At 36.9% G+C, this 24,985-nt stretch overlaps 1 protein-coding gene across 1 annotated transcript in view; it reads right to left on the minus strand.

Annotated features, from left to right (window-relative positions):
- The window catches only part of LOC121406967 (pollen-specific leucine-rich repeat extensin-like protein 3), a 74,487-nt gene extending 49,746 nt beyond the window's left edge, over positions 1-24,741 (minus strand). The window contains exons 1-3 of the mRNA XM_041597840.1: positions 24,589-24,741; positions 21,482-21,502; positions 13,357-13,408 (exon numbers count right to left, since the gene is read on the minus strand). Of these exons, the coding sequence (XP_041453774.1) occupies positions 13,357-13,408; positions 21,482-21,502; positions 24,589-24,741 (226 nt within the window). The remainder of the gene's footprint in view (positions 1-13,356; positions 13,409-21,481; positions 21,503-24,588) is intronic.
- Between the last annotated feature and the right edge of the window lie 244 nt (positions 24,742-24,985).

The raw sequence follows: 24,985 nt of genomic DNA on the forward strand, positions 1-24,985 counted from the left end.
CAATGACTGGATACCATAACTCATTAAAATAAATCGCTAGTAGACGACTCGCTGAGAAGCTGAAATCCATTCTGGGATGGGTCTGTCCTCTCAGCTCAGCAGCGAAAACAGGACCGGCCTCGCCACACACCGCGCAGATGGTGCAGCTCCCCAAGGGTGAGAGCCTCCTAGGTAAAGCTACACTAAGCCCCCATCCATGCCAAGTGAGACAATCCCCTAATCCATATAATCGCCGCTGTTGGCTGTCGCTAATAAAAAGGTGTCATCACTCAGACAAATGAGCAGGTCTGCTGGATTACCCTAGCTTCTGATCCCTCTCACTCAAACCCTCCCAAAGGTTGAGCCTCCGGCTTCTACTGTATCACCATGGCAACAAGCGCTCTCCATCTTGAGGAGGCAATAGCAAGAGATGGTAGAGAGAACTTGTCAGTTTGGAGAGGTTAATAAGCACTTCAGATGACATAGAAATTATGAAATATAAATCCTCCATAGAAGGATGCTTGAAGCAAAGCTATTGACTACAGCCCAACATCTGTCAAAATCTTGAATACTCATTTCTGCAACAGGGCTTCAGCCTCTTCAGAAATTCATAACAAAATTATCAAGTCCAAAGTACTCATCTCTTTTCATTTCTCTAAAAGCAGAAGCCACATACATTTCATTTTTATCCTTTTTAACCAAAATAAAAAGAGAGTACAGCATTTCATTTTTATATTAGATCACTAATACAACTTGGCCTATTATATACATAAGTGAACTTCAGATAATAAAATAGAAATATGCAGTGAGAACAGCATTCAAATTGACCTATGCCATCTATGCCAGGGGCTTGGGAATGGTTTTGAAACTTGGGGAGGAATGGTCATGCAAAAAAATCACAATTACATGGTAATTTTACTTTCCTCTACATAGTTTTGTAAAAAAAATAAGAAGTGAGGGACTATCATTTCTGTTAAGTTTTTGAGAAAACAAGTTTGGAGCTTAAGTCCCACCCCCCTCACGAATCGGTGGCCCCAGGTATGCTTTGCTATTTCTAACAAGCTCTTGGAAAGATGACTTGGGGGTGTTGCAACAGAATATTTCTTGCAAGAAACCTGATGTGATCAATAGCATGTCTTATTTCAGTCCCTATATCAATCATAATTTTTTATAAATTAATTGCAAATATGTAAATGATTTCTAATTTGCTTCTTGAAACAAGCAGTTTTATCTGATTTGCTGCACTTAAAATTGATCTATCAATTGTATACAGTTGCAACAGAATACTTGCAATTGATTGCAAATATTTTCTTTCAACACCTTCTGAGTCATAGCATAAGTTGTTGATCCTCCTTGGTATAGGTTATGGAGTGTTGTGATATTATCAAAGTCTGAGAAGGAATTGGGGTGTTGACTTGAGGAATCATTCATGGCATCAGATTTGAATAATGTAATGACATTCCTGGCAATTATCCAGATTTGACTAATATACATTCTCAGAGTTAGATATCATCATAATTTTCGTGTGTGGAGCGTTGTGGCCCAGTGGATTAGTTTTCTGACTTTGAAACAGAGGTTTGTGGTTTTGAATCCAGTCATAGCGTAATTTCCTTCAGCAAGAAATTGGTGCACTCAACCCAGGTGAGGTAAATGGGTATCTGACAGGAATTTACTCCTTGAAATTCTTCCGAGCTGTAAAAGGCTGCGGGCTTAAGCCAGGGTAATGATATCCAAGTACTTTGGAAGCGCATAGGGATGTTATAATATCATAATGAAATATGTACTATACAAGAACAGTTATCATAGTTATTATCATTATAATCTGAAGCAGCAGAATAATTATCCAAAAGGACAAAAATGGTTGCTTACCAAGGAGATTGAAAATAAAACAAGGCCAAATAAATAGGGTAAGTGGATATGTACTTGAAGACCTCATCAATCTATGTATGCCCTAGAAGTTACTGGGAAATGTATCTTTCTAACAAAAGTCCTAGATTTAAAGGTATTGTTAAACTTTGTGAGCAGCCGATTTAAAAAATCTCTCAAGGGGGTATCTCACTGGGCTTGAAACTAGTTCGACTACAAATTTTGCTAGTTGCAGAGACGTCTCTGCGACATCTCTGAGACGTCTCATGAAAATTACAGAGTCTCCGAGGAGTTGCAAGGAGATTAAACATGTTTAATATTTTTGGAGACTGGATCTAGTCTCCGCGACGTCTCCGAGAAGTCTCCATCAGTTGCTGCGACGTCTCGGAGACTAATGATATCCGCGACTGCTGAGACGTCGCCGCGATGTCTCCGCGATGTCTCAGAGACGTCTCAGAGACATCGCGAAGACCTGCTGGAGACCAAAAAAAATTATAATACATTGCGGAGACGTCTCCGCGACACTTCACACTGTTTGACCCACTTCAGAAACCACGTGACTGAACGCGTGCTGATATCCCTCCTCCTGCTCCAAATCAGGTGTATGATCTTTCAAACTTCCATCGAGACGTCTCCTTGTGAGAGCGCAAGCCATTTTTGTCTCCGAGACGTCTCCGCGACTGCAGCGACTGATAAGTTGGAGACTGTCGCGGCGACGTCTCCGTTGTGAGATAGGGCCTAAACCAAGATGAAACATGTGTACAAGTGCATGTATTAGAATGAATAAACCCTGAAAACAACCAATATTGAGAATGAAAAGCTAAAACTAAAAGGCAAACCCCGATTTTGTAAATAGGCGTCTTATAGACACCTAAATAGTACACATAAGTGTATGGGATGAAATTAAGATGGTGTTTCCGGTCACTGTATATTTCAATTTTTGAGGCACTAAATAATTATTTTCCAACGCAATTTTTTCTGGTCTTCATTTTTGTAACATATCACAGACACAGGTAACAAGTGTAACCTTCTAGCTCGGATTTTTTTAAAGTCAAACCAATGTTAACCAATCACTTTAATTTAAAATGCACTCCAGATTACTTTGGAAACCCTCTCAAATCCCACCCCTCTCTGTGACAGCTGATTGCTAAGAAAGAAGAAAGTCATACATATTTTAAGTTATACTCAAGTAATTATAGATGAAGGGTCAAATACAGAGATACAGAAATTGCATTATCAATATCTAGTTTTCACTTTTGATGACATCCCTCCCTCCTCTTTGAGAGGCGTATACCAAGACCTTTAATAAAGGTGATAAAACAAGAGTTCTGCATGAGATGGCAGAAATCTTGCTGCACTGCACAATGCCAACAAAGCTATTACGCTCATTTCAGATAATGACACTGCATTACATTCACTATAAATCATGGATATGATAATTATACCATCTTATACAGATATCCTAAAAGATAGACAAAATGGAAATCACAATGAATAAGTCTCTGATCTTTCAAACTATTTCAACACAGGAGTTTTCTGAAATATGCATTTTCACTATTAATCTATCCATCCTCCTTTCCCTCATCATCTTTCTCCATTTCTAACCCTTCTCCTCCCATCCCCAATGACTCTCCCTTCTTTCCTCCAAGTAAGTCATTTCCTACTCGACTCTAACCACTCCTCTACCCTCCCGCCCTCTCCCCTCCCCATCCCTCATACCTGACTTTCCTCTACCTTCCCTACCCTCTCTTCCCCTATATCATCCCCACTCCTCCTCCCAGTCCCTTATCCATCTCCTGAACCCCATACCAAGGATCACTTTAGTTGATTACATCTAATGCACCGATTTCTCATGGGCAACAGAGATTTTAATCTGATGGAAATGGTAACAACAACTCTGGATACACCTCATCAATGCTTGCATGCATTTTTTAAACAATAAAATCAATAACAAAGTGTCACGATTGATCACTGCGAATTGTAATGTCTACCAGTTTATATTTTGTTAAATATAGAACAGAATAAAATATGATTTTCTATAAAGTGAGAACTCTGTAGCCCCTAAACTGGTTCACTGACAGTATGTTTTGCCACTACCCTATCATGACAGACATTTATTGCATAATAAATAGTTTTTATCTTTAAAAAAATATACATATTCTTTTAGGAAGAAACACAACTTATATTATTCAATTTCAGTTTTCCATTTTGCCACACTTCCATCCAACTATAAAAACATATTTTAAAAACATAGGTTTCAATGTCTATATGTCTGAGGAGCAATTTCTGATTCACATCTTCCCTCAAATTTAGCATAAATATATTGCTGAGAATTCAATCAAGCCAAATATCATCTTTCTAATAAAAAATGCAATTACATAAACACCTTCATTTTATGAGAGGAAAAGATCAGCAATTGACAATTTTCTCTCATAAAATTTTCTTTGTTAGTTCTTAATACTTCATTTAAAAGGAATCTAAAAACATTTTAGTGTAATGGTGAATTTAATCTCAAATCCACACTACTACTTGTAACAGGGAGATGAAGGAAACACCAATTGGTGTAAGAGCTAGTGAAAATATCATCTTAATCCTTTGGGAATAATTTCATGGTACAGAATATGTAATTGTTTATTAAAGTTACAAAGTGAAAAGTATTCAAAGGATATACATTGTATACACTTAAAGGATAATCCAGGCTAAAAATTTATTCGAACGCATAAGTTTTTAACAGATTAAAATAAGACAAAAAAAAATAAATGAAAATTCAACAAAATCAGATAATAGCAAAGTTCTGACATTTATTTTTTTTTTATTATTTTGGTGAAACAATTCTATACATGTCTTCATGAATTTGCAATTAGCAAGCTGATGGTGTCATCTCCCAACTTATCATTTTTTTTAATTTTTATCATATCAAATCATGTTTATTAAAACTTTGTCCTCCAAGAATGTAAAATAGGATTGACTACTGAAAAGTGTAAGATAATTACTGCAGAAACTTATTTGGAACAAGGGAATCAATTCAATACAAAAGTATGAATATAATTGATTTTGGGGAGCAATGGAAATTTATATAAAAAGGGGGAAAGCATTCAATAAACAAGACAGAGCAAATGGGTAAATTTAAGCACTAACTATCCAAATTAAATGATTATGGGAAGAACATGACTTCATCCACCACACACAAAAAAGTTAGTTAAACAGATAACTTCCTCAGGTTCATATCAAAGGCCCATAAAAACAAATACAATCATAATTTGAGGTGGGTTTTTTTTTCTTCAAAGATCACGTGATGCAAACAAAAAGTGAGTAAAGGAAAGGAAAATTGTAGACCAATGCCTACAAAATAAACTATGTATAGTGCACAAGCAAACCATGACAACACAATCATCCTCCAATATCTATGGTAATTGCTGGTAAACCTAGGCTAAGCTATAGCCTCAAGTGCCTGCTTCTTTTAATCCACAGCCCTTATCCCTCCTAAATCTACAGAGATATTACTTTCCATACTAACGTTCAATTTGCCAATAAATCCACGCTTTCAGGTAAACTCTTAATATGCTTTAAAAACTGAAAGGGGATCTAGGCATCGCGCTTCAAAAAGTGTAGGATGTAATTTTCTTATTCTGTATCCCACACCATTATCAGGCCGAGCACTATTTCTGGGTCAGTTATGCAGTGCTGATGTTTGCTAAGTTTAGCTTTCTTTCTCTTTGAATTTTAGATCATCAAAACCTGTTTTTCCTACATTCAGTTTATTTGTTGTTGTCAATTGTGGTGGAAAGCATCCTTTCATTTTATCTGGAGCAATACCTTTTAAGAGAAGAATTTGAATACCTTTGAGTTGCTATTAGATAAAACTACGAAGATAAAAAATAAAAACACTATCCAACATACAATATTGCAGGGAGTCGAGTGGTGACAGATTTAAGTTTGACTTAATAATGACATTTATATATTATATTCCCCCTCTCTTTCCAAGCAAAACTCTCTCAATATAGTACACAATTTGAAACAAAATATCAGCAATAAGACTTTCATAAAGTGACCCTTCTAGAGACATAATAATTCCCTTTGGATGAACATGCATATTCCTTAATTATTTCTATTGTCAAGGATCATCCCTTTCTTCTTGTGATTGTTTACAATTGTATTTTACTACTGCATGTGACAAAATGCGTTTAGAATAATGATATTTTTTATCATATATGGTCAGAACTTTCAGTGGTAAACATGAGTTGCAGTTGAAAACATTATTTGAAAAAAAAATCATACTGTGGAATTATTTTTCAAATAAGGTGCTTTCCAACCGACTAGATCACCCAAATACCCATAATTTACAATAACTTGTTCAGTTATCAAAAAAAAATTTGACATACATACCCACCCAAACCAAAGCCTATTGGAGTAGGTTGTCCAAGTTTAAATATGAGAATGCGCAATAAAATCAGTGTAGCAAAAGAGGAAGAAACAGTTTCAAAATACGCAACCATATTAACTTGTATTTTGATTTGCAATGCGGGGCTGTTTTATTCTAGTTAAAACAAAAATGATTAAACACACCCATAAAGAACAATGATGCTGATTAAACATGGTTACAAAACAAACACAGACTAACCACAAAGAAGGTTTAGAGAGGGATTAAATGAATAAATGGGATTATATGATGATGGATGTGAAACAATCCCTTGATAATTGAAAGAGCTGGCATAGATCCATATGAAAGGATTTACTAATCAAACTAGGGTAATACCTTATTACTATTTCAATGGCATATATAGCTCCAATATCCATGACTAATATTGTGATTGTATATTCAGGGTAAGCACTAGCAGCGTATAATCTAGGTGGTGGCTACAACTATTGTCTTTGCTTTTATGAGTCTGATGCTGTTATACAAAACGTAAGAGAAAAATCTGATGTGGCAAAATTACAACAGATAAAAAAGAATGACTTGCATTAAATAATATTATAAAGGCAAACAGTTTTTTCATTATTTTTTGTCTGGGTCTACCTCCACTCTTACATTTTTGTTGTCACTAACATTGCACTCAATAAATATCACATTGCATGTTTTGATACTTTTCAGGGATTCATTATCGATTGGGTGTAAATTGATTTAAAAAATAGTCTGATTATGCTAATGCTGCATTTAGTAGCACCAGCAACAGGCAAGAGAATTATTTTCTCCACAAATAGATAATTTTACCCTCCTATTTCTCAACTGTGGCAACTTCTTTTTTTTTCTCACAAACATGAAATGAAATAAAAAGCATCTTAGATTCAGCTGGGCCTCTTCATTTATATATTATTGTAATAGTAGATTAAGATGGACAGTCCAATTTAAATTGAGGTTCAATGGATAAGGATACTAACATCCTATATGGATGAGCTGCTTACAAATAATCCCTCAACCAAATCAACAAGCAAGAATATATTTGCATTCTTAATATTAAAAATTTCCTTTCATTCCCTGCAGGCCGTGCCAATTAAGAAACTGGCTTTAAGGGATCTTTGTAGTGAAAATAAGTCATCATTGAAGGAAAGATTGACTGTGCCGATGTCTTTTCAAATACTCACTCACTGCCTAATTTGATGCGAAATTGAGAGTTAAATGAAGTCATAGACAGTAGCAATTCAGACCATCTAATCTCTCCATCATTACTTCAGGGCTTCAAGTTTCCATAATCACAGAAGATCTGTTCTTTCTTCAGGCTAATGTATTGTTGGATGTGATATTTGTTATGTGCTGCGTCCCTCTCTGCCAGATTTCAAGAGCTCATTCTTGCCTTTCTTTACATTTTCACAAAGGAATTGCAGTGGATGATACATTAAAGGGGAAGTTCACCTTGACAATAAGTTGGTTTTAATAAAGGCAGAAAAATTAGAGAATTGTTGAAATTGAAAAAACTTCATAGCAGCCGAAGGCTGAATTGCGAAATTCTGTACAAGGTCTGTACAAGGTAAAATACAAAATATATATAATAACAATGACTATAACAAAATGACATGTAAAAGTAATAAAATAAATGTTATATGTTGACATTTAAGAAAGGAGAAGAGTAGAATAATTGTATACATGAGAAATGTATTGTTTGATAAAAATCAGTTAAAGAATAAAATAATTATGATTTGCAGATATTTAAATATTTGGTTTTGTGGCATTACAGATAAGCAGCTCCTATATTTGTTGTATGGTACTTTTTCAATGACACTTTCTAAAAAAAACTTGAGTGATTTCATTTGAGCTGTGTATAGGCCTATACATCACAAGATGACCATTTCATAATTGATTCTATAAGAAAAAATATTTCATTTATCATGTTCCGTTAAAAAAAGTATTTATGGATTTGATATTAGATGATTTATGGGGGAGCTGCTTGGATATGACGTCATGAATTAGAAACTTTAAGAACTCATAACTCACCCAATATTTTTTTCATAAGTTCTTTCTTTTTATCAAAATCCACATATCATTGCCATTTGTCAGGGACTCAGGGTAAATATTTCCCTTTCAACATCATTTCTTGATGTTGAAGATACCTAGATGAATGGCCGTTATCTTTGATATCTTGCCAACAGCATCTGCTACACAGTGTTACAATACTGTGAATATCCATCCCTCAAAATGTTTTTACAAGCCTCAGAGGCAAATTGTTAAAACACTCAAAATATAACAAAACATTAGGCCTGCATTATGTTCAGCCGCTCCTACAGTAACATAAACATAATTTGGGAAGAAAGAGGATATTATCATAATTATTGTTCATATGATCATCATTTATGTAAATGTCCTTTTATAAAAATGACAGATGATTAAGAATACAACTTGAATAATGTGCTGTGCCCCCTCCGTGCATGGCATTAGTTGGACAACAACCGATGTTAACCCCCTCCCTATTTCCCTCAGGGCACTTTTAACCTTTGCAGTACACTAACAGAAACAAATCAATGGGATTTTTTCAGTACACCAGCCTCTAAACTTGATTTTCTACACTAACTCTTTGTGTTTTCTGTTCCCTTCCCTTACCTCGATTAACCCATCGTGTTCAGTCCTAAACCTGTTTTCAATTGCCTTCTATCTTCATGACTCCTTTTTAAAGTTTGGTTATCACTTTCCAGGGAGGGTAGGGCAGAGCCACCCTCTAGGTATTGGTTGTTGGACAATAAAAGAATCCCATTAACCGACTTTCTCTGATCATCATTTTAAAAGATGCATTTTTAGTGCCCTCATAGAAACTTTATTTCCTATTTAAATCTATGGCGTTTACACCTCTTTCTTTCTTTCATCCTTTCATCTCTTCATCCGCTTCTATCTCACACACAAACACACACACACTTTTCCTTTCTATACATTCACTTCCATACACTTTCTGACTATTTCAATCTTTCTCTGTCACTGCTTCCTTTCTCTGAATCCCAGTTATTTAAAACTTCCTAGCTCACTGAGCCCACCCACCAATCTCTTTGATTTGCTCCATCATGTCCAATTTGCTTGAAAAATGACTCAAAATTTTGGGGTCAAAGAAGGTAATTTGGGGGCAATTTTCTCTCTGTTGATACCACACCAATCGCTTCATTTCTCATAATGCTGCAATTCTCTCTCTTTTCTACTTTCCTTCAATTTTTCCCTCCAAACTATTTATCCTCTGTGATCTACTTTACTTAACAAAAATGTTAGATATATTCTCTCCACATCTGCAGACAATCATGGTCATTCAATCTTGATAATAAACAAGTTTTATAAGCCAATTACTGCAGAAATCATTCTCATACTTCATTTAATGGCTAGTCATAAACAGATTTTATGGATGTGATCAGAAAGAAAGAGTTGGAATAGATTGTAGTATAAAATTATTGCTCAAAAAATGTCCCAGCGGAAAAGGGCATGGTTTGAACTGTTTTCAGAATCAGAAAATTGAAAAAAAAGTGAAATGAGAAACACCTATTCATGAAGAAAAAAAATGAACTGCTTAAACTTATAAGAAGCCTATATATTGTATGAGCAAAAGAGTTTGAACTAAATAGTGAAAATTTTTAAGCAGCAATGACCATCTTTAAGATATCATGGAAAAACTGTAATTTGAGTCAGTCTCATTTGGGTAGGCATATCAGTTGCACCAAGCTGACTATTCATCTAGCCATTAAGATGACAGAAGTTGAAAAAGCTCTCTTGCTCTATGTTTATAAATCCAAAGAATACCATGACCATAACAAAAACCTACATCTGGTGTCTTGCCATCATGACTTAACTTTTCAGGAATTATTAATACTCCAAAATGTATACCTGCAAAATCCTAACGAAGCCTTGAAGAGTTATTTTCCCCGATTATTTTATTGGTATAGAAGTGAGAATGGCTTTCCTCCTGTATCCATAGCAACAGTTTGTAGATGCACTCTGGTTTGTCCTCCTTGTTTTGTGACTGATAGATACTTTATCTCCTGAAGCAGCAAGATATTCTGACAAGATAATGCAGCCCTAATCTTCCTTCAAGCACTTGGAGTCCCCGGCCTTGCCACAAAAAGCCAAATGATGATCATAGAGATGGGATTGCCCCCAAATGGAGTGCTCCCGACATTCGCCATCCATGTCTTCACGGGAACGGAAACATCTTTATCTCCCTCACCAATCTGATTTGTGGTGTTTGGTTTTTATTTGCCTCCTCTGCATCTATGTTTCAAAAGCCTTCTAAAAAGGGATGTACGCTTTGCTGGCAAGCAGATAAACTATCATCCTACATCATCAGTCAAATCACTTTCAGCTTCTTCTTCTTTCATTTTGGTCATAATCACCTCCAGCATCTTCCTATCCTTCAAAATGTGTATTCCAACTGACTCCATCACCAAAACACAAGTAAATTAATGGAAGTTGTTCAGACTTCAATATTAATTTCCACATTCATATCAGCCCAATTAGAAAACATTTTTTCCTCTTTGAGCAGTAAATAATTTGCCACCTTTACATTGAACAAGTTGTAAAAACTCATTTTTGCATTTGAATTCTGATTTTATATCTTATCTTTGACTAATAAAGTAATCTTTTATGTATTTGAAATAACTTATTTCCTTGACCTTCCTTTCACAGCCATCACATTTCTTTCATCTGTTATTACTGTAGCCATTCTCCTCCCCTCTGGATCCTATCTCAATCCCTTTCTCCTCCCAATGTATATAGTTAGATTGGTGTCATAAGAGTATTGCTGTTGGGCTCAGAAGTTGCCCTATCGTATTGGATCAATGGGTCTTGTAATACCCCTTTCATATTCCGCTTTTCACCGGCGAACTTCACCGGTGAAGTTCGCCAGCGAAGGGGAAAGTGTCCAGTATGAAAGGTACACAGGAGAACTTCACCGGCGAAGTTCGCTGGTGAAAAGGCCAGTATGAAAGCAAACCGGAGAACTTCTCCTCTTTAATGACGTCAGAGGTCAATTTTTTCTATCCCGAAGTCCCCTGTACCGAGATTCCGCGTGCGATAGTTGCAAGCTCAACTGAATGCCTTGGCCATGTAAATACGCTCAAACATAATTTTTTTTTACTAACAATATTTATTAAAGAGCAATACATGTGTAAAACAATGTGCTAAAATATAAAAACAAGGTGATATTGTTTGTTTTTCTCGTAATACTTCCAAAACATGTTGTAATTAATTTTTTTATACCTTTTGTAATAGGTAAGAAGTAATGATTACAATTTTCTTTTGTTTGTTCTGCAATCGCCTGTTGACTTTCACCGGGGAAAAATGTCAGTGCGGTGAAGTGAGGAATGCGAGGCGGAGAAGTTCGCCGGTGAAAAATGAAGAGGGCAGCGTGAAAGGGGTATAAGATATTAATCTAAGTGTATCTTCCTATTCCTCTTATTTTGTGTTGCCATTTTGAGGATTACGATTTCAAGCCTATGCTGAGGAGTGACGTCTCCTAGGCTACCAACACCCCCTATGGCTATTGCATTATGCCTTATCTTCCGACCATCTTTCGTAATTTTTCTCAGCAAGCTAAAAGGCATCTCCTTCCACTTTTCATTCACCATTCACTCTTGGGAGCCGGGCATAAATTGTCACATTATGAATTCATTATGAAGACTATCAGAGAGCAGTGTCTGCTCACTCTAATGCTAATACACACTCATCCAAACTCCACATGTTGCTTCTACCAAACCTTATCTTAAGATGCCTTAAAAAGCTTTACACTATATTACAATTAATTGCAAGAGCGAAACAAAACCACTCATTTCTTATTGACATAAGAAAGAAAAGAAATACACCATTTGGAGTGCAATATCGTCGGCATTCATCCGAACCATTGTATCACACATACGACGGTGCAAACCCATTTCATAGAAAATCGACTTCAAAGTTTACTCTAATTTTCACACTAAGTTCCCCAGCCTTACGACATATTCATTGCTCGAAAAACACGTTTGGAAAGACCAAGAAAACTGCTTGACATTGGTATCTTTAGTTTTACATAAAACTAAGAATCCAAGACAATATCTCAAGGGAGCTACATGCTTGTTATTTCGGTTTGAGCAGATTAGATTTTCCCTGTACAAAAAGGCCATAGGGAAAACGCCATACGTTTTGACTTACCACGATTTCAATGCACGCGATCAGTCAAAACGTCATATCACTTTTTACGTGCAAAGTCAATGCAGTGCCCAGTACCGATACGATGGTTTGACTGACCGCGTGCATTGAAATTGCGGTCAGTCAAAACATTGTATCGCTCTGTTAAAGTACACATTTCTATTGGGATTTGTGTATTTTATTAAAATTTGTATGACATCACCATGAAAAATTGAAAATCCTCTCATATCTCAGAAAATGATATAAATTGCTGCCTAGAAATTTTAGTTGATTAGAGTAGGACTTTTCTGCAAAAATCTCAAAATCAATTTTTTGACCAAAATTGACTGATACAATGATTTAGATGTTTAATAGTGTTGCTTTTCTTTATCTTCTTTATCACTTCATAATTTATATGTTAGAAGTACGGAGAACCTACTGATTAATAACTCTACAACATTACAATTCATCATCATACATCAATTAACTACACACAATCTAATTACCAATCACTGCCCAATTCATAATTATTAATAAGGTCAAGTCCATATCCACTCTGTGCTTCAATGCGATTATTAATCATAATTGAAATATGAAAGACAATCAACTATCATTTAAGCAATTTTCTAAGAAAGAATCCTTTCTCCCACACTTGACCAGACAAACTAGTGTTGTTCATCATTATTTTAACAATAAAATAAAAAATAAAATTCTGTGCAGTTAACTTTCAATGAATTTCTGAATTACCCACCCCCCCCAAAAAAAAATTATAAACTAATACAAGCTATTAAGAGAGAAAAGCTATAATACTAAAAATTAGTGTAAATAATAATTAAGTTCAACATTTTTCATTGAAGAACTTAAGTTATTACGCGAGGATGGGCTTCACATTTCACATCCCAAAAGCAGGCTGCAAAATAAAAGATAACATGATAGGACAGACTTACTTCTGTTTATTGCATTAGCCGTTGTGAATAGATCAGATCCTGTCTCAGATGCCTGTAATGGGGAAAAATGTAAGAAAATAAAGAAATTAAGAAGTTATCCTCAAATAAGTCCAGTAATATAAAGGCATTTTGAAATTCTTGAGTTTAAGACGAGTCACTGTATCATGCCTCCTCACATACATGTAGTCCGATATACACACATTTTGTAGGCACCAATCAGATAATTCTCTGATGAACACTTTTAGATTTTAAGCAGTATGATTACTGCCTGTTTATGCAATATAAGGACAACGAAACATAATCATCTGGACTAGAATAAAATCAATGTAACACTAGTAGATATGACATCACGCAAAATGGAAGATCTTTCTCTAGATAGTCTCCCCTGTAGAAAAATGAACAAACCAATTGTATCACGTTTTCTCTTCTGAAAGAAAAAAAAATCAGGCTCACAAATATGATGAGGATTCGTTCCGAGTTTTTCTGATAATATAACCTTGAAAATGTGGCAACTATATTTGACCATCTAAAAAGAAGAATACAGATGGATCGAGGGATGGAACAGAATTTGATAACGGAACAAACTAAACACTTTCTTTTTATTTCATTTCATAACCATATCAAAGAGACACACTCAACTGTTGCAAAAGATGGGCAAAAGTGCATATACCCTGCATTGATGATGCACATTTGGGTCAGCAAGTTTGCCAATATCTATCCTTCAAGTGGGGAAAGAACCAGGGTTTTTGTTTGCCAGTTTTGACAGATCGTCCATCGCGGATGATCAAGTTTCCCACTATCTCAGATATCTGTGTAAACTTGGCAGGACTAACAATTTTTCATCATTTTGGGTGTAGTCAACCTCCTGTCATAATCGATGATGCTAATATTCAAGAGTTCAGATGACAAATACTAATTCTCAGAAATAACTAACACACCTAGAGGAATGATAATATACAAAGTCATAGTCCTCAAAATTCGACAAAAATATTAATTAGACATGGGATTTGTTCAGAAAGGAAATTTCAAATTATAGTGCAGTTATCAATCGTTGGTATTAACTGGCTAACATTCACTAGCACACATTATTTTCATGTCAAATATATGAATTAAGTATTCAAATTGGCAACAATATCAGCAAGGATATTTTCAAAATATAACATGTTCATGATGGAAACTATGGATTAAACTGAGTTGTGTAAGAAAGACAAACTCACAAATGTTCAATATTGCAAATCATTTTGATTTCAAAGTAACAAATGACATAGCACAGCAAAACTGTCTAAAATTCTCTAGCCAAGTTTGAAGGCACTGGAAAACATGAGGGCAGTGAAAGGCAGAGAGATGTCATTTGTTCACTTTACTGAAATTGGATCACGATTATTGGCATTAACCGTTATTGACAATTGGAATCCCTGTTCTTCCGCCAACTTCTTGGAGAATTACGCATCACGCTGCTGTAGGTGATTTCACGCACAGTTGTTGTCTGTCCCCCTTGCGAAAGAAACAAGCCCGCTTATGTCAATGGCAAGACAAATAAACTTGCTGGGCTGAACACTCCACCAAACATGTAATATTCTCTACCATCAGACAACTTGGGCACCAAACCATTAGAAAAAAAGAAGCCAATCAGAAACTATTTCCAATATTCATTCTCAGTTAGTTAAGAGGCACTACTAATTCACTAATCTTACTAATGCAAGCACAGAGATGGGTCAGCTCATAGAAATGGTTTACTTGATATTGGCCCAGGACCAAAAAGGTTTGGGTTGGTGAAACTAGTCACTGGTACGTCTGGAGCTAGGGCTTCTATCATAGTAATTCAGTTTGTCAGATAGCCAAGTCTGGGCGAATTGGGATTTATTACAAATCAAATTGAATTAAAGACCCTTCTAAATCAAAACTACGGATAGGGTGGCTACGAGATATTCATTACCAGTAGATTCCATCTATTATTCTCTTTTCAGATGTGTCTCTACTCATTTGGAATTAATGAATGAGCAAGAAGGATTACAGGGGTACACTAAATCTCTTTCATTAACAAGGAGATAAACAGAAATGGGTTGTGCAATACACCAAGACAGCAGTGAATACACTAGTCAGTATAGGTCCATTGGTTGAATCTTCTTGAAGGAATCCGGATGAAATTCTAAAAAAAAATCAAATTATGGAAAAATACAGCCCTATGTATCTCAGATCTAGCCTTGTCATCAATATGAACATATTTGCATATCAAATGGTATATCTAAGTTAATATCAATAAATAAATATATGTTCTTTACCTGATGGTATTTGCCCATTACAACTGGCAGTTACCAATGCTTGACTATCTACCAATAATCGCCTTAAAGATAAATTCTAGTAGTTGCAGTTAAAACTGATTTCATGAGAAAGTCTGTAAAACAAGGCTTAATTGTCACTATATCATCGATGATCTAGATCTGGTACAGTTACATTAACTGGACTTTGTGAAATCTTGAAATCTACGCTGAAAAATGATCGCACCGAAAATCCCCAACACAGATAAGCGCACGTGGGACAGTGTATCATTATTGCTTAGGGCGTCGGGCCCGACGCCCTACCCGAATCTCGTGCTTATTTGCTGATTTCTCAGCAATTACACAATTTCTTCCATAATCCTTTGGCACATGCGTTTTATTTATACAAACAGACACTTTAGTGGTCATTTCATTGGATTCTGTACGAACTCATTTTGATATCGTTACCAAAACTAGCATTTACCTTTAATGATCAAATTAGTGTTTCAAATATGCCAACGCCCTATTAACTCTGTAATGGATTCATCTCTACTTCATTGCTTGTATTCTATTTCACATGACTTCACCCATCCAAGGTTAACCATTGTTCATCTGAGGTGAATGCACTTTATAACCGCGCTGGGATAATGAACTGATAAATCAACAAAAATCTGATGTAATCTCCTCTGATGTCAATAAATAATGTGCTCTAATTGGGAAGCCAAGTTTTTTAATTGGAAATACATACTCCTGTAAGGTGTTATCAATTGATTGACTGTACAATAATTGATGGCAATGGTAGAAGTACCTGTACTATTGTTCAGAGAGTGACAGAGATGGAGCTGATATTGGGTCACCATACACCTACAGCAAAGACAAACTGGAAGGCAAAGACAGAAAGACAACGGAAATGGAGTTGGCGTTCTTGTCTCTACACCTGGAGAAGGCTTTTCTGCCTGGCACGGTCGAAGCTCCCAAACAAATATACTCTCCCCACTTGGGTTGTTTGCACATCGCACTTGCCAGGCAAAACAAATCTTCACTCACTTGACAGACTTGAGGCCCAGAACAATCTTCATTTCTTTATTCCACATGGATTGAAAGAGAGAAAGAGCTTGGGAGAAGGGAGAGAAATAAAATGATTGCAACTGATACCATTCCTTGAATACCCTTGTCTAAATTTTCATTTCTTCCTTTCTTTGCTTTGCTTTCTTTCCTCTCTGTTTGCCCGACGCAACGCCCCAAACGCTGGATGGTCACGTCAGAAGTTACGGTTTTATATTTATAGAGCGCCGTATTACCCCTGCATGCGGTAATATAATCCAATTCAATAAAATTGGAAACATATTGGCAGTCCAGAGATATGAGATTGAGAGCATCCCAACTAATGGCAGGTCCGCATTACTAGAGGGGATAACATCACGGCCAACTTGATTTGAAAAATGTAAGGGTAAACACGAAAGCGGGTCTTGCTCAAATCTTATCCAGACGAATATCACCTCCTGGAATGGCCAGTAAGTCAAGCTGCTATCCATCCCACCTGATCACATCCCAGTATTTTCTGATTTAATACCGCCGCAAAAAAACTTATTGTCACATCAAATAGAGCTCCTACTCTAGAATAAATACCACAAATTCAATCAAAGTTGTCAGGAGACATTTGCTTCAATTCCTATCGCTGCCAAATTCCGACACCAATTTTGAGACAGAAGTCCTCAATGCTATTGTAATGGGTAATATCAGTCCCTCTACTGGAAGGTGAAAAGTAATACTCTGTGCGTTAACGTTTTCTCTTGTCCTCTTTCTATTGACAATTTGCTGGATTTCCATCGGGCAAAATGTGTTTATTTGGGTGATATTGGCAAAGATTGGATTCTGAAGTTCATAGCTCTCTTCAAAGATTTCAACCGAAATTGAAGTTTATTGTCTGCGTGGAATGTTGAGGATATTACATTGCAAGATGGTGACAAAGAAATATCAGTTTAACTCACGCCTCTGATAGAAAATTGATGGACATACAGTGAAATAAAAATGGAGGAGAAACTATTTGCAGACTCACTTTTATATGGATGACTTTGGAATTGAACATTCTTTGCGACACTTTGGTAAAAATCAATTTAACTTCATTTGCTTGGGAAAGGATGCACAAGAGGAGGAGGGAACTTGAAAGAACATTTTCAACAAAACATTTTATAGAGATGCTTAAGTTTAACACCTCCTGTCGATATGGCAGGAAACAAAAAGTACACAGGGAAAGTGAAAACATGTGTTGAAGTAGCAGGAGTTCAAGTTGAAGGACTAAAAGTAGAAAGGGAAGGATCTTAGATTAAAGTGGTTCAAAAGGAAGTACTTCAAATACACACGGACGTTATTACAGTGCAATAATAATTAAAGTATATTATGGACAAAGAATATTTACAGTCTTTGTATATGACGTATATTACTTTTCAACATGATCATGCAGCTAAACGATGTAAAATCGTTTGGATCCTCAAAAGTTGTACTGATATTTTGAAATAAGTTCACCTCAGCTGGAATTTGTGTTTAATTTACGAAATATGTAAAGTCAGGATTGCAGAGTTTTAAATGTATGTGCAATTTAACCTCACCTAGTACATGTGTGATAGCAAGGGGTAAATGGGAGAATAGATAGGTAAGATGATCATATGCTGGTTGTGGGTGTTGATGTCAGATCCTGGTTCAAGTCAGATGTGGCATTCAAGTTAGGTTAGCTGGACGATATAAGGTAGGAGGAATGATCTTCCTTATTGCCTGATAATAGTGGATGCCCATGAACGTGTGCATGGGCTGATGAATGTTAGTCATAAATCAAAAATGCATTTGTACATCTAATCAAAACACAAATGATCGGGCTGGGATGTGCACCCAACGTAGATTAGATTTTAAAGTACTACGTCAACACCAGAGTCCTGGTGGAGACAGTCTTCAGTCAATCTTAGGATTCCAGGAAGTGAGGGAAGTAGGTGCTATCATGGCATAGTTATGGTAGATTTGTACATCTAGAGCACTGCTTAATGTAGTAGTTCATGATGAAGTTGATGATGGTGATGATGATGATGATAACGATGATGATGATGGTGATGATGATGATGACGATAATGAGGATGATGGTGGTGGTGGAAGTGTTGTTGTTTGTGGTGATGTAGAGGAGATAATGTTCATGATAAGAATGGCTATATGGTAATCATACTGATAGAACAGAGCAAATGAACCAATGGCTCATCAACATAGGTATGGAGTACGTCCCAACACCCCTACCCCACACTGGTGTGAGACTGATTAGCCCATCCGACATCTGGCTGCTGATTTTGACGCCCTACTGCACCATCTCCGCCAAACTGTTAGTGAATGCAACAATGAGGGGGCCTTCTTATCATACCCAAGTGGTTCCTCATACGAACCAATCCCCATCGTTCCTCATTTGATCACCGGATGCAAGATTGCATTCTCCCTCCTGACACTAATAATCCACTGCTATGCAACATTTGCCCCGTAATAGATGATGATACTGAAAAATGTGGCAGAGAGAGCGAGTGGAAATGGGACTGAATCACAGAAAGGGGTCTCTTGCGTCCATTCTGAGGCTCTCGTCTGTTGGTGTGATTAATGAGCCCTAGCACAAGAGCAGTACTTAACTTCTCAATAATCAAGCGTTACTAACACTTGTAGGTGCATGCCAGTCTCTCTTGGGAAAATGCATTATGTAGACTTTTTTGAAGGGGGGGGGGGGGTCATAACTCTTTTCTATTTGCACACCTCTCCTCTTGCTACTTATAGGGCCTCCCAATTGCGCTCACCATCATGCCACTTTTATCCTTGAAACACTCAAAGTATAATTAGCATTGGCAATTAGGGAGGCACTAGACGTTGCAATAAGCAGCATATGGTACGATTAATGGGTCATGTTTGACTGGATACGGATATTCTTATAGTAAGGCATATTCATGCACTGGAATAACTAACTGGTGTTATAACAAAGAGAATGAAAATTCTAAAACCTATCTAACACTTCCTCTTCTTAAATGTAAATTAAAATCATCAATCCAAACTACATTGGTTTATCGTACTGATAAAAAATACTTTGATATCAATTTCAAAATAACAAATTGAAGCAACTCAGTGTGTAATCCCAGTGCATTCTCTTTCTGAATCAAAGACAAATCTCTTCTAAACCAAAAATACCCACGGAAATACCCTCCAGTATGTATATATTCCTTCTACTTCAGTCCCATGCTTGGGCTTAAATGTCAAGTAAAGTGAAATACAGCGAGGGGATGTCATTAGGCTACCTGCTCTAAAACCACACTTATCCAGCTGGATTAAATACAAAGTGGGACAAAGAGTTAGCATGCACTTAAGGCTAACTGAATTGATCTGCCCTTATTCCATCTTCTTATGAATCCTTGCCGCCCTCTCATCAAAATACAAATGTATACATCTTCAATTTTAAACATGGCTTGTCAGACAAAGAAGGAAGAAATAGTAGCATCTGGACAGTATGGGCTGACTTAAGAGGAAAATTCTCTATATATTTCACTTCAAATTTCATTCAATATCTCATTTTCATCTCGACGGTTTATTGTACCTTGCACATTTCATATTTTTGCTTATTTAGTGAGATATGCATATGAAGTACTTATTCATTACACTATGTCAGCCTACCTATTTCAATTAAAAGCAATATTTTTTTATGGAATTCCGAGAAGAAAATAAATTTTACAAATATGCACTTCTGTGTATTTACATAGGGACATGCTTGAACATGAACTTGTTCAGGTAATAAGTATTGGTAAAACTAGCCTCATCTACGACTTATATCTACAAATCAAGAAATCTGCCTAATACAACAAAAGTAATATACATGTAAGGTAAATTTTCCTCTCAATGGAAAATTAATCAAACCTACCCCCCCCCCAAAAAAAAATATATATACACATGCATATATTCAGAAAATTGTAAAAAATAAAATTGTTTTTACTGGATGATGCTGGCATTATTCTAATTTGCCCAATTACCTTCAATGCCAATATATAGGTGACTGAACTGCCACGATATGATACAAAAATATTTATTTTTTTTTACCAAAATAAAAATTCAGAGCTTTTCAGTAATGAATATATTCCTAATTGGGAGATATTAGGATTAAAAAATAACTATTCTAATTAAAGAGAAAGGGGCTTTTAATACAGAAATTTATGATTCAAACAAATGATGTGAAATACAAAACAAGGGGCATCTGTAAGGATGATAAAAATACTATTTTTTTATGTCTGTTTGCTACAAAAGCATGGTTATAGCAGGAGATGTAGCCTTAGTATTATGCTGGATCATACTTGGGGTGTGCTACATACATTTTCTTATGCTTGAACCACAAATATGAATCAATAATAAAAATGTAAACACAAAACATGGTTGGTTAATTTGGGAAACTGTTCTCACTCTAATCAACCCACCCACTGAACATCAACGTCTTTGACTCGGCAAGTTAAAGGTCAACGGAATGTACACAAAACATGTCAGAATACGAAGATGTGTAATGCTATAATCATCTGATTTCAGCCTTCAGTTCTCAGATACTTTTCATAGAACTGCATTCTGCAGAATAATTGTGAAGATCTGTATTTTTCTTGATTGCACTGTTGTTCAATGGTCTGCTACACCAGTTGCTACACTTTGCATTAAAATCCTACTAAATTTTTTAATTCAAGCTAAAAAAGGAGAAAAACAAAATCTGAATCCTCTAGTGATAATATGCTCATAATTTAAGCTTTTAAATTTAAGTGTTTGATTAATTTCATTTCAATGTAAGCAGAACACAAAGAGATGATGAAGCAAACAAGCCTTACCAATAGGTTGACTGGAATAAACTTTATATAAGTATTTTATATGAATTAATCCTCTTGAATTGAAGGTTATAATCCTATTAGTAATCTCTGAGTACGATCCAATAATTGAAGTGAATATATCCAAAAGATATAATGAACGCACTGATCCTCCATATAATAAGCAGAATCCTCAATTGTACTCTCAATATGAACACTTGCTAAACCATTCCATAATCGCAAGCTGATGGGGTATGCAGTTAGGCAGTTTAATCACCAACACAACAAAGCGAAATCCTTGATACAATGGCAATAAATCCAAATTCAGAGTGAATTACAGTTATACACAAGGAGTTGGAAAAGACAGAATAGCTGGCTTGAATAAAATATGGCTACTGCTTGTTGTCTGGTGGTAAGCGTAGAGCAGTACACATCAACCCCGTGTTCTCCTATGGGTAACGATCGGGTAGAATGATGTATGTAGCTTCGCTAGCCCGCTGCTTCAATCTCTCTGTGTGTCTCTCTCCGTACAATGACTGTCGAGTGATGGCTATGTGGGTTCTACTGCCATCACCTCACAATGATAAATGTCACACGTTGTTGTCGGTATCAGGCAGCCTCACAGAGCAAGCTACCCATGACAAAAAGAATGACTACGACAATGATGGTTGAGGGGTTAGCGGGCTGGCAGGCAAGCAGGCAGTAGGCATGCTGGGGGCATGTTTCCAGTAGTTTACCGGTCATATAACTGGTCTTGTGACTTGGTAAGCTTAGCTGGTCAGGAGAGCAGACCCTCTCTGCTAACGTATGTATACTCGTGCAATGAGCAGTCAACGGGTTTTTGCTGTATTGTTAGCGCCGGCTGAGCTGCAAGTGAGTGAGGAGAAAGGGTATGCGTGTGTGCCCACTGCAGACACACTTCAGAGAGGAGGTCTTCAATATGTGTGGAGGGGCTGATGCACTGCTTGGGAGGAAAAAAAGAGAAAAAAGGCAAAAAGAGAAAGAGAGCGCGCACAAATGTAAAACCCCTGGGGAAGAAACAAAACCCCAGCCAGTAATTCGATTGGGACTGCCGATGTGAAAATGGTAGAAAGAGTCTTGGGCATAATATCACACGGCTTTAGTTGTGGCTCTCTAAAGGTACTTATGCACAAAGATGGAGTTTTATTCCAGTGGCTATCCTTTCTGTTTGAAACACATGGCAAGGATGAAGAGGCGAGCAAGAGGCTTAAAGTGCGAATAACCTGCTGCGAGGATCAATGGACGTAATGCGGCTGCCGACAGCAGCATCACCAGATCTCACATACTAAAACCACAGGCTCCTCTCTCTCCCTACGCTCCACTTAACACATCCCCTCTTCCACACTACATCTTGATTCCTTCCCTATGAACGGATTAATCGTGTCAACACCCACTGAATGGAAATGACTCCGGGCATTATTTTTTCATTGCCTAATCATCAGACTCCATTTGATTGTGGCCCATAAAATAAACAAACTCTGGGGCAATAGGAGCAAACTAGCCTGGCTGCGGAAACGGGACGACAACAAGACGAGTTAGGCACTATGGGTAGAAACAAGGACATTGGTCCCTAAAGTACTCCAGCTTATTCAAAGCAAAAGAAACATCATCAACAGACTCACTGAGTTTTTACCCCCCAGTGCCAGAGGCTTTTCCCCTTTCTTCTTTTATTTAAGCTGCGCCGGACTCATAACCAAATCATAGTCAGTCAATTATCAATACAATTCTTGCCTGACACATTTGGCATTTTTCACGCTGAATTAGTCCCGACAGGGGCACCCTGCAATAACAACACTGCCCCCGCGCTCTCCTTGTTTAGACAGAGCTCTGGTTTGCAACATGGCAAATTACATTTGAGTGCGCGCTAGACTGGTTCCGATTATGACCCCGAGCAATAGCTGGCTTGCGAATCATCGCAACATATCCCTCCCTCACGGGCACACTAAGGCAAAACATAACTCGAGAGACGAAACAAACGACAAACACAGTGAATTTAAGGGGTGAAGGGGCTAACCGTTTTGATAAAACCACTGTGAAGATGTACAGAGAAAAAGGATACAACACCAGAGGCGTTCCTCATAGACAGAAATCCATAAAACCTTAGCTCCCGACCTGAGGATTGTAATTGCATTTTGCATGCATTACGGTTGGGCAGATGCAATTGGCTGCAGGGGAAAAGAGCCTAATTTCACATCATTTCAAAGCCAACATGGGAATTCTCTTACCAATTACAGATCGTCGCTGAGAACAAATAATACTATAACAGGGGACAGGAAGAAGAAAGGCAATTCACATCATTTATTTTCTGCCTCGTTGCTCTTCTCTCTTTTTCACTGTCACTTTGGTTTGGATTTTGCTCTCTTTCCCCTTGTTTTCCTCCCTCAATTGACATTATTATATACTAACATGCTTATTGGAATGCATTAGACAAACAAAATGACCATCTCCCACGATAGACGAAATGAAGTTTAGCCCAATAAATGCCACTATCTAATTGTGCCATATTTAAGAAAATTCACAAGGCCCACTAACGCCAGGAATATGCCACACTCTATGAAATTCATTGATTCAGGTTAGGCGTTAGGCTATTCATAATACACATCAAACCCTTTAGATGAGAACTAATGGGTCTTCCCTACTCGATACGAAATATCCAAAATGGTAGAAAACCTTTACATGAATATAATTGATGTTTCAAATTGGCATTTTCACAACTATCCAAACATCTACTAAACTTAGACCTAAAGAATTGATAATTAGACATTCCCTTATAAAAAATACCAGCTTCTTTATTATGTATAATCATGAAATATTTCTGGCTAAACACTTCTTTTATTGAAGAAATTATTTAATATACTGCTTAATGGCCGATCTGAAGTACTTGAATACACAGGAGATGAAAGGCACATAATGTTTGTCTCAACTCCTGTAACTGACCAATGACTATTATCGATATACCTTCTTTTACTTTGAAGATGGGGGCTAACTTCAGACAAACCCCATCAAACTGGACAGAATAAAGGATTAAGAACAGTGCCCCTTTTCCACTGTTTCTTACTTGTCAAAATACAACACTGGCTTTTGCGCAAAGCCCGTAATATGATGTATACACAGTCCGATACATCAATCTTGCCAACGTTGTCCACTTCCACCACCATCCAGTCACATAGGATCTGCTTAGAGTTTATCCCAGATGAACAAGGCCAATTACTGGTCCGTGATTGCTCTTCCATCCCACCACTTTCCCTTTCCCTCACACACATTACGCTTTCGATCAAACCTTATTACGCATACCGGATATTTGCATTGCATGCGCACTTTAGGGTAACCGACGACAAGAGGGCGAACGAAGGGAGAAGAGGCAAGGCAACACAAAAGCGGAGCCAGTTTGGCAAAATTAATGTGGCAAATTAATAAATGGCAGTGCAGCATCCTACCTGATTAAAACAATTTGCTGTTTTATTTGCGCTCGCCTGCAAGGCACGCCAAAATGTATCAGCCTTGACG

Source organism: Lytechinus variegatus, chromosome 2 (assembly GCF_018143015.1).
Source record: "Lytechinus variegatus isolate NC3 chromosome 2, Lvar_3.0, whole genome shotgun sequence".
Lineage (NCBI taxonomy): Eukaryota > Metazoa > Echinodermata > Echinoidea > Temnopleuroida > Toxopneustidae > Lytechinus > Lytechinus variegatus.